Source organism: Falco cherrug, chromosome 4 (genome assembly GCF_023634085.1).
Source record: "Falco cherrug isolate bFalChe1 chromosome 4, bFalChe1.pri, whole genome shotgun sequence".
In the NCBI taxonomy this organism is placed as follows: Eukaryota; Metazoa; Chordata; class Aves; order Falconiformes; family Falconidae; genus Falco; species Falco cherrug.
Genome location: NC_073700.1, coordinates 30,781,517 through 30,796,548, shown reverse-complemented (window position 1 = coordinate 30,796,548; position 15,032 = coordinate 30,781,517). Strand labels below are relative to the sequence as shown.

Here is a 15,032-nt window from a genome sequence, read left to right as displayed (position 1 = left end):
AAATAAAAGGATTTCCAGTCTTTTCATTTGAAATTGATTGGCTTCAAATGCTTTGGCTGAGCCTGCGTCTTTAGGCACACAAAAAGAAAAAAGCCCATGATTTAATTTCTCTGTACTGTTTGTTCATTTGTACAAGTGTCTCCAAATCATCTCCTCTTCAAATTTGACCAGTCTTTCTGTTTACCAAAAGACTTTCTTTGCCTGAAACAATTGTCACTGCCTTTCTAAAGGCCTCCGTTCCTTAATCTCTTTCAGGATCTAGCCAGAGACAAGGGTAAACAGCCTGATGTACACATGGCCAAGCAATGACATCCTGACTTGCCACCGCTTAATTCCAAGTTGGCTAAGCTGATTTTGAAGCTCCCGGTCAGTATTTGTTGGTTTTAATAGATATCTTTAATGGCTTGTTACAAAGGGAGTCAATGCAGTTCTTGGATCTCTCGTGGGTGGGCTGGCCCAGGCACACCGGTCAAGCATAACGTTCAATACAGAACGCAAAGGCCGTGCCATGTCCTAATGCACCTCATGTACCAGCAACGGGAACAGAATATGAAGCTGTTGAGTGTCCCAATAACTATAACGCACTGCATCCCCCACAAAAAAATAATCATCAGAAACTAAACTCCTGGTGAGGAATCTGTAACACTGCTTTCCACAGCATTTAATTAAAGGAACAAAAAAAGAGCAAACAAGCGAGAACAAGCTGTGAAGCCCGAGATGTGCCTTGCTGCCTACGCACTCACACACAGGGTCTGAAAATCACTGGAACATCCTTAAAGCTGATGAGCTCATCTGTTGCATCGACAGGGATCACCAATAAGTACTGATACGGTTTCATTGGAATTCAGTGCTCATTTATAGATGCAGTCATTTATATTTGCAGCATGCTACTGTGATTAACCCTTTCACTGAAGCTGTAATTCCAATTAATGCGAATTGGCTGGACACATACAGCATGTAGATAATAAGCTCTGCTACAGTAACGGCATACCTTGGTCGGGAAAACCAAGCACATCTTTCATCTTCATTTAGCTTTGAAGGGGTTACATTACAGTAGCTCCTATTGCATCCCTGCTATTGAAGCCTCACTGAAAATTAAATGCCACCAGCAGTGCTACTGAAATATGCTCTAAGGTTTACAGGCAAACTACAGAAGCTTGTAAAGTGCCAGGGGACTTCTCTGGTTTAATTATATAGACCCTGTTCCATACATTGCTTGAATGGAATAAATACAAATAGCATTCCCTGCTTTGTGACCTCTTTGGGTTAATGAAATGCACACAAACACCCACAGTCTGCTATGGCTCAGAAATTCCACAGCATAAACACACAACCTCGCTGGAAGCCATAGCTGGGATTCAAGCCTTGGTACATACATGAGAACCAGCTGCCTGGACTCAGCAAGAAAATAATTTGTTGTTTATATTCTACTGCTATTCTAAGCTGCAGATGGTGGGAATTGTCTGCGATTTACTGAACAGGGAGAAAGGGTCTGAGATTTTGTTGTTCAGGCTCCAATTAGCAAATCTGCTTCTCCTGTCCGAAGAGGTGTGTGAGGTAAGAGAGGCTGAGGAATTCCGTGAATCAATAAGCAACCCATCCCTGGCTTTGGGAAACATGAGATCTGCTCTACCTGGTGACACTTCCCTCCATCCTCTGGACATACTTGGGAATAAACACTTGAATGAAGAAGAGACAGTGAGAAGAGTGTTAAGGGAGAGGAATCTGTACTTCATTATTTGCTCTTCTGCATGTAAATTATTTCTATTGCCATGACATGAAGAAAAGTTCAATTCTACTGGATACAAACTAATGAGATGCCAGCCAGTCCTTGTTCACGTGGCCAGTATGCAATTTTCTCATGTTTCCCTAGCTTTCCCCAAGCATGCCATCTCTCCTACGATGAACTGCTACTTGTACTGTCTGGTCACGGCATCCAATGGACATCTCCGAGTCTGCCGAAGGTTCATTCACTAAACATGTTACACTACAGGTGTGAGCGCAGGCCCCCAGAGGTGCTAGAGCTACAGCATTGCACCATCTCAACACCGAACTGTTTTCAGGATTCAAGGACAGTACCTTAAAACCAACAGAGTTATTCTCCTCCCTGGACACTGAGCTTTCCTTTCTTGCTCCCATTCCTCCTAGTCAGTCCAGAACCCTCATAAGGCCAAGTAATACAACTGTTTTGGGGATGTCTTCTAGTTTTCATAAGGAACCTAGGTGCTGTCTTATACTTATTCTCATTTGCTTTATTTGGTTGGTGGTTTTTTTGGGGATTTGGTTTTGGTTTTTTTCCTGAGGCTCTAAAGTTGCAGAACAGGAAGATGTTTGTCCTGTTACGTAAAGAAACAATACTGCAGCAACCCACATGTGGCACACAGCTGTAGGTCCGCAGACACAGAACTTCTTCAGTTCTTGCTTGTAGAGTTCCCTCCTGCACTGAACACCTCTTAAACCCTCATCCTTCTCATAAACGCAACCTCCCCCAGGGGGATCACACTGACCTGTAAACTTGGGCTGTTGACACCTGAACCGATGTAAAGATGGAACTAAACAGCTCGGTGGCCCTAATGTCAGACCTCAGCTTTCTAATGCACCAGCATTAGGTAACGCAAGAGAAAAGCGGCACCCATCAAGCTGCAGCCTGGCCTCAGACCACCCAGCTAGACGAATAAAGGTATCAGACTGACAGAAGACAGACTGCTATTGCTCCTCATCTGTGCTACTCAAATAAATGGCACTTCACACACACAAGGATGAGTTGCTGCTCAAAAGGATTCCAATTTACATAAAGACAAGATGACATGCAGACAAGCCAGGAGATAGCAAAGACAGCAAGGACATGTATCTTGTAGTGAAGTAAGGATGGAACCTTGGTGGTTACATAAGGTTTTATTGCCGTGGTGTATATAACTGATACTCTAAAAAGGTGAAGTGCAAGGCCAGATGCCTTAGGTATTATGCACATGCAGTCTCTTCTCTTTACTCCTAACTTTGATATATAAGTGGGAGACCACACGTCAAGCCTTCTAAGGCACTTTTTTAAAGGAAGAAAAGATTTACTTCCCTCGTAAGGCACACCCAGTCACATAGCAGAGGGGCTGGGATTTTCCAGTCTAATCACTGAGAAGAGCAAACAGATCCTGCCATGCTGAAAACCATGAACCCGAAGAAGCAGGTGCAGTGTGGGGTGCACAGACATACCTTAAAAAGCAAGCAGTCCCCTTGGTGCTCGGCGTAAATGGAGGAGAGTCGGTACTGGTTCTCAGTTGTGATGTCGATCTGGTATCCCGTCAGTGTGTAGCACACCTTGCGAAACTCCTGGATCTTCGTCTGGAAAACTTCTTTCAGACGCTGGTTTTTTAGTTCTGCACTTTCCACTTGCTTCTTCAGCTCTAAGTAGGGGAAGAAAATGGGTACCTTCTTACATGTCATCAGCACAGAGCCCCTTGCACTGTATTTACAGTGCTAGCCAAACTAAGTGAATTGAAAAGGTTAATTCAATTTTTTACAAATAAATTAAGCAGGCAGAGTAAAGACACAGACAAGCTAGATTCCTCTCCTCCTGGTCCCAGCAGACCAAAAGATAATAAACTGGGGAATAAGGAAAACTGACGTGTCTTGGTGGGATGGATTTTTCTTTTGCTCAGCCAGCCTTTTAACAACGTACTACAAAATTCAAAGCTATAGCATCCATTTCCCCACATGCACACATCTTATTTTCTACAGGAACCCAAGAGAAGGGTGTTACGCTACATGAAGCAAGAAAGTAGAAAAACGGTAAGAAATACGCCTCTGTACGGTTGCATCATGAGGAAGCTGCCTATAAGGGAAATCTCCTCCAAAATACTCTTGATTTGACTTTAAGTGCTTTGATCTCAAATTGACACACTGCTTAGGAATCCCTCAAGATTCCAGAAGGGGCTTTACTGTGATAAAAAGCCCGAGGAGTACCACTGCCTCTCTGCATTTGCCACCTTAACTGGACTAGTCCCTAGAAGAGAGGTCCTGGGAGACTGCCTGCCACTCACCCTGTATTTTATTGCTACAAAGGGAGCTGCCAGTACTGTGAATCCTTCAAGAGGATACACAACAATTACCATGAATCTTTCACCCAAGGTGCCTTCTGAGTAATTAAACCTCAATTTATCCCCCCATTAATTACAGAGATTGGATTTACTTTAATATACACTAGAGATGTTTCCCAAGTCAGCCTGTTTTGTCAACACTGCAGTCCAGGGTTAGAAAAAAAACCCTGACTCTTTCTAACAGCAAACAAATAGACTTCCCCACTCGGAGATCTCTGTCATTCTGCAGTTTAAGGTTTTCTTTATGCTGTGATCAGTGACATAATTGCAGCACATACGGGCCATATGTCTTTATTTTAGCTACTTCAGGGTCCAGCAGTAAGACAGCAGAAACTTCAGTGCAAGGCGACTGCTTGAAGGTTTTTGGCTAGGCTGATCCAGCCCGGGCTACAGCATTACTGTTTCCCAAGCAAGCTGGAGTTTTCGCTTGAGTATTTGCTGAGAAGTGTCTCTCCATTGACCTCCCGAGCACAGTGTAGGAAGAATGCAGGATGGCAACTGCAAGGCCACGGACTTCCCTCTGATTCACCTCTGAGCAGCTGCAAGTGCACCAGGAGAATGCAAGGCTCCCCTTACCTTCTGTACTGCTTTACCTAGGCACTCCGGGTGGGACAAAAGGATAATTCAATGTGTTACGTTAAAGTGCCTTAAATGCCACTGAGGATGCCCCTGCTCAGAAGTACTTTGGCCTTAATCCAATTCAGCTTAATCCCCAGGCAAGGACAGGAACTCTTTAATGGTTAAAGAGAACTACATGTCCCTTTACTTCTGAGTGAGAGCATCCACGCGGGGAGAGTTAACACTGCCCAGCTCCTTACCTTTGGTTAATTCAGCTCCACCTCCCCGAGCAGCTTGTGCAGATGATGTATGAGCAAAGTATTTCTTTTACTCCGGGTCTCCCTCAAGCTGTATCTCATTTTATCAAGGGAAGCAAGCCAGTCTTGGGGAATGTCACCACTTTGTGCATTAAACCACTTCTATACAGCCCCCACTGCTGGGAAACCCCCGGCTGCTGGGGGATGTAAGGTAAGGAAAGTACCCAAACCCTGCTCACAAGCCCAAAGGGTTGTGGTTTACACTCTGCCCCTTCTCATGAACTTGAAAAGGCTGTTCTTCCTGACCACCCACATTCCCATTCACACCAAACTCATCACTGCATGATCAATTCAACTCTTCCTTGGGTTGTTACCACCTTTTCCACAATGTCTCAGCTGAGTCTGGTGTTTGATTATTCTAGTAATCAGCCTCCTGAAATCAGGAGGTTAATTGGCAGCTCTGACCTCAATATTCTCATAGTCTTCACTCAGCTATGCAACTGTTAAGGACAAAATCCTACATATAAAAGTAAAAATTCAGTGACCACGTTGCAGTGGTAAATAACATTTCGCCACTGTCAGAGACAGCGCTGCCTTTAATATACTGCACATGTCTAACAGCAGTATTTTTTTTTTTCCTAATAAATGCAGCCTAGCCTTGGAAAAGTAAATCTGCCTTTTCCTACTGCATCTTGGAGGCTGCCTTTCCTGACTTTTTTAACCTTGGAGGTGTATGGCACCCTAATTCATGAACTCCTTGAACAGCTTCTGTTACTCACGAAGTAACAAAATCACAAGCATCCTCACACCCGCTGGGCTGCAGCCTTGTAACCCCCCCAACAGCACTGGCCTAGTTAGACTACAACCATGTGGATCTAGAATAGCAACTAAGTGATCGCAACTGCTTTCCTCCACTACCCTCAGGGTGAAAAAGGAGAAACTCTGACTACAACCAGTCTTTTTGCCAGAAATCCTGAGCTTTTCAATTTAACTGAAGGACTAGCGAGCCTTCACTCCCAACAGTGTGCCCTTGCCTCCCCCCCGCCGTTCCTCCTGGCCCTCTTTCCAGTGCCTGCGGCAGTTTTGGTGTATTACCGCGTCAGCTGTCCTGGCTGAAGGAACTCATCTGCATGGAAAAAAAAAGTTATCTCCTTGTTAGAGATGCCTTGTGTCAGCCATTGGCACGAGGTGCTGAACTCTCTAACTGCTAATATAGATGCAGCCTCATGTGCCAGCACCAGCCGGGGATGGGATGGAGCCTTGTCATCCCCTCCACGGCTCCACTAGCAATTCCCCAACAGCGTTTCTTTAGTTTGGGGATGGGGCTAGAAAAACACAAGTAGGCAAAGGGACATGATAGGAATGCTTAAGTTTGCAACTACCCCCAGTGAGAGGTCCAGTGAACCCTGACTGTAAAACAGAGATGCTCTTCCTTTATGCCCAATTAAATTGCAGTCCTCAATTGTTCAGCTATAGCAACTGCTGATGCCTACCTCCTGCGGTATTTATCCCAATTCAGCAAGGGGCTATCCCCAGATAGCACTCAGGACTGTGACTACTCCCCTGCTTCTCATTGAGAGCTCTGCCGACACAACCAAGAAGCCACACTGTGAGGAGGATTCACGGAAGAGTAACTTGATAGGAAGGTAACCTGAGACTTGAGAAACATGGGATGGGATCCCACTGCTGAAACAAAGCCATCTGAGATGCTCTAGGATATTTCTCACAGCCTCCCACCACGCTTCTGCAGGAAAGAGATTTCCTGCAGGCTCTCCGTCATACCAGCCACCCCCAGGTCAACATCCCAGACACTTTGGGGTGTCTAAAATGGCACAGGATGCCTATTTTTAGGCACTGGGTACCTGTGTAGCCTCTACACCACACATGGCCCTGATGCCGCAGATTCCCTGCGCCTAGGGAACAGCACAAGCAGCATATACACTGGCTTGGGGACAGTAATTAATCTTTCTAATATTTCCCCCACCAAGTGAAGATGTTAAGCTAAGAGGCAGCTCATTGTTTGCTCCGTGTCTCAATTCAAAGATGTGACGGCACTATTTCTTAAGCCTCACCTAATACCACTAATTCCCGCCAAATTTCTAGCAGAGTCAGGAAAAATTGATTTAAAAGTCATCATCTGCACAGAGTGCAATTCAGCGTATTTCAGAGCAACGTTTAAGGCACAGCCTTAGAGACCACTGAACAGAGGGAGATCCTTTCAGGGTGGGTCAAGGTGCATTAACGGAGCATGTTTCTGATGACAGCATTACTGTTTCCACTCTTATCTACCACCTACAGAACATCGAATGTCTTGATCCTTTAAGATCTTTCACAACATTTGGAGAATTAGGTTTAATTATATCTTTAAAAGACGATGTTTGAAAACCAGAATCCCTGTTCTCAGGGTACCTGTTTGAGTTGCTATGTTCGAGACTGTTACACTTGCACAGAACAGGCAAGAGAAGTTGCAGGTGTGCTCTGCAGAAGCCATGGACAGGCAAAGTCACACCACAAACATCCTTCATCCCAGAGAAAGGATGCCAAAGCACCCCTCACTGAAGCGTTAATGAAACAAATAAGAACTGAGAAAATAAGCATGAGATTTGGCAGGCTATGCCTTGGTCAGGGATAATGACCGGCTGTTTATGTGCCTGGGAAAAAAAAAAAAAAAAAAGATGAAAGAGGAGAACAGAGAACAGGAAAATATATGGAATTCATACTGCCACATCTTCTTTGTATTCAGGCCAAGAGCATGTACAAAAAGTTGCCCATCCTGAAGAGTGTGATGGGGGAAAAATAATCTTCACTGAAAAAAGTGATTAGTCGCTTACAAAATTAATATTGCCAAATGATTAACTTCCCCCTAATGATGCTGCTTCTTGAAACACCTTGTATTTTCACACACTTATATTGGCTTTAATGAATAATTCAAACTATTTTGGATAAATAAATAAAATATGAGTTGGGCTTTTTTGGTCTCTCATTGAAAATGTCACTGCTTTTTATTCCATTGCTTTTACACTCCTTATATCTGAAAATGTTCACAGCTGCCTGAAAATACCACAGCTTTGGCTCTTGCTCCGAGTTCAGCTGGGTCAATCAATAGCAATAGCAGTCTCTACACCAAAGAAAACCAAATCCACACTTAACCTTTTCCCCAGGGAAAGAGGAGAAAACAATATGGCTCTCAGCATGCCAAAAGGGGCATGAAATTAAATGTGTCACTAGTCTTCTCCAGGAAAACAGAAATTTGTTCTGCCCATCCTCCGAGATGCCACAAGCCATGTAGCTGCATTAATTCAGTTGCGATCCCAGCTAATACATCTCTCTCTCAGAAAAGCCTGAAGTCCTTTCTAACTCTCCATTAAAGGTTACTTTCCCTTAGTAACATGTTTGGGGGTCACTCACTCCAGCATGCACAGGCTAAAGTATTTACACATGAATTCCTGTCCCTGCTGACCCTGCCAGAATGCCTCTGACAGATGCCACCCAACACTGCTATGGAGGATACTGTATTTTTCCCAGCACTGCTCTATTTAAACAACAGGCTGCTTAGAGTTTGTTTCCAGCCTCCAGAAGGGATGCCAGTACCATCTTGTTCACACAAGGTCTGTAATGAGAAGAGGAAATTCTCAATTCCAAGATGTAAGGCCAGAATGATCCTTGTTCTTCCCCACCTGCACAAGCTGCTCCTCTCCATTTCCACAACGCTGTGCCTGCTGTGCAACGGCACCCATCGGTCACCCCCACTTGTACCTCCCGACTGATATTTAGTGACACTCTCCTACTGCAGGTCTGTCCTTCCCATCCACCTCTCTGCACCTGCAATCCTTCCAGCCATTCCCCTGCCCAAACCCCGAGCTGAAATTTTCTCTTCCAGATTTAGTTTACGAGGACCACTGTCTGAAAAAGAGTTCTGTGAAGGACACAGTATAAAAATAAATTGTCTCATATTAAATAAAGGCTAATAGAAGAAGAGCTGAACATTTTCTGATGTAGGCAAGTTTATGACTATTGCTTTTGAGAAATAAAATTCGCTTTGCTAGATTTTATAGGTGCGTTTTATGCCCTGGGGGAGTGGGACCACAAAATCCGACCGGTGTGGCAGCCCCACACCACCCTTACTCAGACTTAAAACTGCTCTTTGCAAAAATTGCAATTTGTGACATTACAACCATGAATTATAACTTTTCTCGAAGGTAAAAACAGTTTGATATTCCACAGACTGCACTGGCTGTTCAATTTTAGACCTAAGTGGTATTTATTTGATCAGTCAACATTGGTTTATTTTTAAACCGTGCATGCACCATCTGGTTCAGCGCACCTCCCAGCCCCCTCCTCCAGCCACCAGCTTGCCCTTTCAGCAGCTCAGGGAAGAGTTTTCAAAGGCAGCACGTTACAAGTAAAGGTCTCCACCGCCCCGGCCAGCGACAGCTCTTGCCGGGCACAAGAATATTTCCTGCATGTGTCTCTTCACTGAAAGCGGTTGCCTGAAGCCCCCATTGCAGACAACCCCTGGATCTTTACAAGGGTACCACTTCTTGGAAAGAAGTCAACTCCTAATGAGCCTTTATCCTCGGATAACTTGCACAAAGTGGCGGAGGACACCAGCAGGCTAGGGTGAAAGCAGCAGGACACGAAGGCTCAGAGGGAGGAAGCTATGGAAGAGGATGGACTTTCTCTCGTAGCACCTGCATGCCCATATAGCATGGATTTGGATTAAGTAAAGGGTTCTTTTCTTATTCTGACAACGCTAAGATTACAACGCAAGGTTGCAAAGCTCACAAGCGCACTCGATATCGGCCTGCGTAGAGGACAGCCCTTGCAGATGAACCACCACCAAGTGAGAGGCTCCTTCAGGGGATCCCAGTGTGGGGGCTGCTTGGAGCCTTCCCTGCCCTTCTCACCGGCAAAGCTCTTTCCTGCCTTCCCACACTCTGGAACAAGTGGGCTTTCGGAAGCCCAGCTCGGCTCCTCAGCCACCCCCGTAGTGCCTCTCAGCGAAGGCAGTGCAGAGCTGTGTAAAGAGACCCTGGGTAGCTTTAAAATCACTGGCTTAAATGATGTGAACAGCCTGCTTGCAGCAATACAGAACTCAGCAGGGATGGCAACACTCACCCCAGGCGCAGGATGAATTAACCTCAGGAGAGTTATTTATTGCCCAAGGTGAACTTCGCAAATTAGATATGGCACAAACCCATTTGGTAGTTAGGATTGTCACACTGGTCATAAATTGTGAACCAACCAGAAAGACATCGTTCTCCACCCTCCAAATGATTGTTAGAGTCTTTTAGCCACACTTCCCTCCCATATGGCAATTACAGACCAAGCACCCCCAGAACAAAGCTGGAGCTCATCATTAATTTCAGATGCAATAAACAGCCTCACCTTAAAAATACAAATCTACTGCATCACTTCAGTTTACAGGAGAACAGTTATCTTCTAGAACATGTCAGCAAATATCAGGCATAAGTCTTCCCAGTCTAGCTGTTTCCCACATAATCTATTTTGGAGTTACATAAAACAAACAAACAAACAAGTCACTGGGACTTTTCAGGGTAGCAAGAACAGGGTCATAACTTGTATCACTTGTCAGAATCGCTTCTCCACTAGGTTGTTTCAAAGGAAAAGAGTAGCTCTGAAACCGCTCAAGTGTCTAATGTAAGAATCCATCCTAGGGACTTTATAATTAACATATATAATATGCATTGTTAATTACATGGGGTGGTCTGCAGAAGCATCTAATGAGATGATTTTATCCCCTGTTTAATCACCTCCTCTACACTCTGCCTATTATTTTATTTCCACTGGCACATCACTACTATTACTACTACCCCAAAACACTGGATGCTATTTAAACCTCTGAAACAGCATCCAACATCTGCTATTAAAATAAACATAGAAAAACTGCTCCAGAAATATTTGTTTGTTCCCTCTCAAAGTGAAGATTTTTTGCAGGAGTTATAGTCATTCACAATGCAGAGTGGACAATATTCAATCATGCATTAGAGAGTGCTTTACAGTTTATTATCTAATGATGTTCACCGAGGCTATGAAGAGGAGGCTTTCACCACTGGCAAGAGATTATTTCAAGCTTTCCCAGGAGCAAAGCCATTTTGCTCTTACTCTGGGAACTCTGGGAGCTCAGATTCAAGACTCATGGAAACGCTAGTGATAAGTGTCCAAGATTACGTTACTTACAGTACCTTGTCCCCCTCTCTTACCCGCACCACGAAGCCTGTGCTTACAACACAGAGATATCATAGCTTTGCAGGCAGATGGATCTGAATATAGAACTAATAAACACCTAAAGAGATCACTCCCACTTCTGAAGTAGCTTATCACATAACTACATGGTGTAAGAGAGTCTGAGATGGCGCAGGGCACCACACAGGAGTCCTTTAGTTCTTATTTGGGATGCACAGACCGAAAACCCCACAGACTCCCCAACTGCTTGGAGCGTGGCTGTAAATAAGCACACGCTGCTGCATGAAACTAAAATCCCTTCCTGCCCACGAACTGCCTCTCTTCTTGACACACATTATAACACCTTTACTGTCTCCAGAACTCATTTTTTTTGAGACAAAGCCCAGTGCCCCCATCCCCTAGGTAAGGCAGCTTTGCTGAAAGGTCAGCTTGCCATTTCATTTGTTTGCATGGTCCGTGCTAATGGAACCGCTTCTGCTGTGCGCAGCGTGCAGCCAGGCTGGAGGGTCGCAGAGGACAGCAAGGAAAAATGCACACCACTTTAGCCAGCCAGCAGGGATGAAAATACAATCGCAATGCAACAGATAAAGGCAAGTCTCTGCAGCACGCCCCCTTATTTGTGTTTTTAATGGGAGAAGATTGTGGAGTTTGTTTTAGGGCCTTTGTTGCAAAGGAAATTAGGCTCTAAAAAGCCTCCACTCACTCCTTTTAGTCAATCCTTTTTTTCCCCCCTCCCTGTTTATCCCCTTAATAGTGTTTTGAAGTGCCGGCACTGCAAACAAATTGCTCTTGGCCTGAAAGCACCCTGGATGCCAACTAGTCAGACCTTTCCCATTCCCTCCCCTTGGCTCTTCGTGCTCCTGCGGTGGCCCTGAAGGCACCTCCTCTGCTGGCAAAGCGCACCAGGCATCTCCTCTGGGTGCTCTTCTGAGTGCCCCGGAGCTCTCTCACAGGACAGCAGGTTCTGCCCTATTTTTCACCATTCTACTTCGTTTTCTGGTGACCACATTATGAAAACAATCCTTTAAAGATGATCGTGCTGGAGCTGAATGAAGCGTTGGTTCAGCATGGAGCGGCAGAGCAGCGAGAGGGGAAAAGGGGCTTTCAAATAACCAAGCTGCAGGAATGTGACAAGCAATCTTTTTTCCCTGGAGCATGAAAGATGTTTGGAAACAGAGCCATCTCCTGGATAACCAGGCTTTCAATCACATCATTCCAGCCTCTGGAGCTCATATTTCCATCGCAGGAGTCTGAAGTGTTATCATGGACACGGAGGGGTTCTTTCCTTTAACCTTGTGCTAACGCTCTTAAGCAAGAGGTAAAGGCTTGAAGCCTCCAAGCAATGCCCACAAACCACCCCAAGACTGGAGGACCACCAAGATCACCTCTGGGCAGGGAGACAGGAAAGGTAACATCTGTCTCAGCCCAAGTGCCAAGTCTCCTCTCCTAATTCTGAATTATTCATCACATGCTAACTTCCAAGCCAGTTCAGTTTTAAATTTTTAAATATTTAATAATTGGGTATTAAATATTCATGCAATTTTATTAGAAATTTTGGAAGATGGGCACTAAGGCTCTAATTGTTAAGTTCATCATTAGGACTGACTGACTACTCAGACAGACTTTCTAGCTTCATAGAGAGAGAGAAGAAAGAAGAAAAAAGACAAACCAAGTACTGACAGACCTCTCTGACTAAATGACAACACATACACCTGTGCCATTCATTTCTAAAAAAACATCATCTCTTTATCAAAAAAGTTGAGAAACAAGCACTGGAAAGATGCTAGAAAGCCCTCAGCTGTACTTTAAAGAGCTTAATGTCAGTGTCAGAGAAAGATGTCCATCTTGGACGTCTGTAGTGTATCTGATGGTTAAAAGGACAGTTGAGCTGCCTCTGACTACAAGAGCAACAAGAAAAACATGCACTAAGTCTCAGTTGTGATTCAGGGCAGATGCAGGGAAAGTTCAGCTTAATACACACTTGGAATAAGACAGATTTTTCCCTTTTTCTGATGCCTACTCAGAGGGGACATCAGGACGTACAGTTTCCCCTGAGCTGGTCTGTCACCTTGGATTCACTGACCATCCAGGCCCATTTCTCTCCACGTAGCTCCCGCAGACGTTTTCCTCTTTTCTGCCCCCTTCTTCTTAGTAAATGGTATCTCCTTAACCCTGATCCATGCTGAGAGCAAGCCCATGTTCCTGTCCCTCTGTATTACGAGCGCACATTCCCTACCGCGCCAGAAATTGTATGGTTTACACAAAAGATGACAGATAAGCCCTGGAATTATATGCAAACGAATGGATCCATTCCTCACTTCTTACCATTACAACTCTGACTTTCCAACAACTGCATGGGGTAATTTCTGCACCAGCTTTCAAACAAAGGGCATCTCTGTGTTATTAACATCTCACTGTAGCAAGCAGTTTGTCACCTTTCACAAAAATGATCTGAAAAGACACCAGCAATTATTCCTAAGGAGATTACTGGGTGGCTATGTCCCAGCACAGCAGCTGGAAGCTAAAGTGACATAATATTCACTGGGAAAGCTCCTTTTTCAAGTCAAGAGAACATGGAACGGATTAAAAAATGAACTAAATTGGAAGCAAACGCAAAACTAGAGGAAGAGTCAAACTTGTTTCCCTTCAATTTTGTTCACCTCTACACCAACATTAGGAGCGCATTAGGAGAAGAGAACTAAAAGCTCCTGATTATGACACAAGATGACAGGACATTAACTTTGGAGACTTATCCTGGGCAGTAGCTTGGTACATTATAAATAAGAGATGATGAGGAAGAACGACTCAAATACCTCTTCCAGCTGTAAAAATCCAGCTGATTTCTAGGTCTTGTACATTTGGTTCTTCCAACCCTTTTTAAGCACTGAAGACTAAACATCTTCAAGATGGACAGGTGTTCATTTCCTGGGATTGCTGCACAATTCCTGGTTGTATCTTATAATGTGACTCAAGAACATTCACTTGGCTGATGTTCATGAGTGAAGTGGGGCAAAGAACAGAAGCCCTATCTAATTTCAAGCAAGCAATTACTCATGGTTCCTGGACAGAAATAAGTAGGATCCCATGCCTGTGCAAGAAGGACCAAGGGATCCAGTCATCCAGATTTCTTCAGCAGTGGGGAAAATGGTGTTGGAGAAGGTGATGTTCTACTGGCTGTCCTTTGAGGACAGGTCATTTCTACTTACACATCAAAATTATATTAAAAAAACAAACAAACAACAGAAAACCCAACCTAACAGCCTGCCCTTCAAGATAAAAGTAGAAATTTCTTACAAAGTGAAATACTTCTGCTAGTGCTAAACCAGCTCGTTACCTTCAACTCTGTGAAAAATGCCTTTTGTTACTTTGATGAAAGCTCTTCTAAACTCCAGCATGGTGATGGGGAAGAAAGAACTACTGCTGCACTACTTGGGTGCATATTGTCAACAACTCTAAGCTCAGCCTTTTCATACAACCTATAAACATATTAAAAAAATTATGAGCTCTGCCTATTTCAAGTCCAAGAAACATCTGTACAGAACATAATGCTCCAAAATGGAGCACTTTGGTGTGCTTGTTTCTTCACTGACATTTTTCAAAGTTCCTCTACATCATCTAGGAGATATAGTCCAGAATCAGACATCATGTTGCTGCCTTACATTCACACAATTCCTTCCACAAGCACAGGACAAGAAAGGCAAGATGTACAGTAACACAACCAGGAGACAGAACAGATCCATGAGGACGTGAAGACACACAGAGACTTCGCAAAGTTAACTTCAAGAGTCATTCATAATAAATATTTTTTTTAAAAAAGGAGTAGGAATAAAGTTTTTAGAGAGAGAGGGAATGCTAAAGATTTCAGGACTGAAGTCAAGCACTCTGAGATCTAAAGCCAAAATAGTAAAAAAAGTGGGAA

The 15,032-nt window shown here is 44.1% G+C and overlaps 1 protein-coding gene across 2 annotated transcripts in view; it reads right to left on the bottom strand.

Annotated features, from left to right (window-relative positions):
* MAD1L1 (mitotic arrest deficient 1 like 1) overlaps window positions 1-15,032 on the bottom strand; it is a 380,521-nt gene that overhangs the window by 92,189 nt on the left and 273,300 nt on the right. For both annotated transcript variants that reach the window (XM_005438213.4, XM_055708779.1), the window contains one exon: window positions 3,208-3,398. In XM_005438213.4, the coding sequence (XP_005438270.2) occupies window positions 3,208-3,398 (191 nt within the window). The remainder of the gene's footprint in view (window positions 1-3,207; window positions 3,399-15,032) is intronic.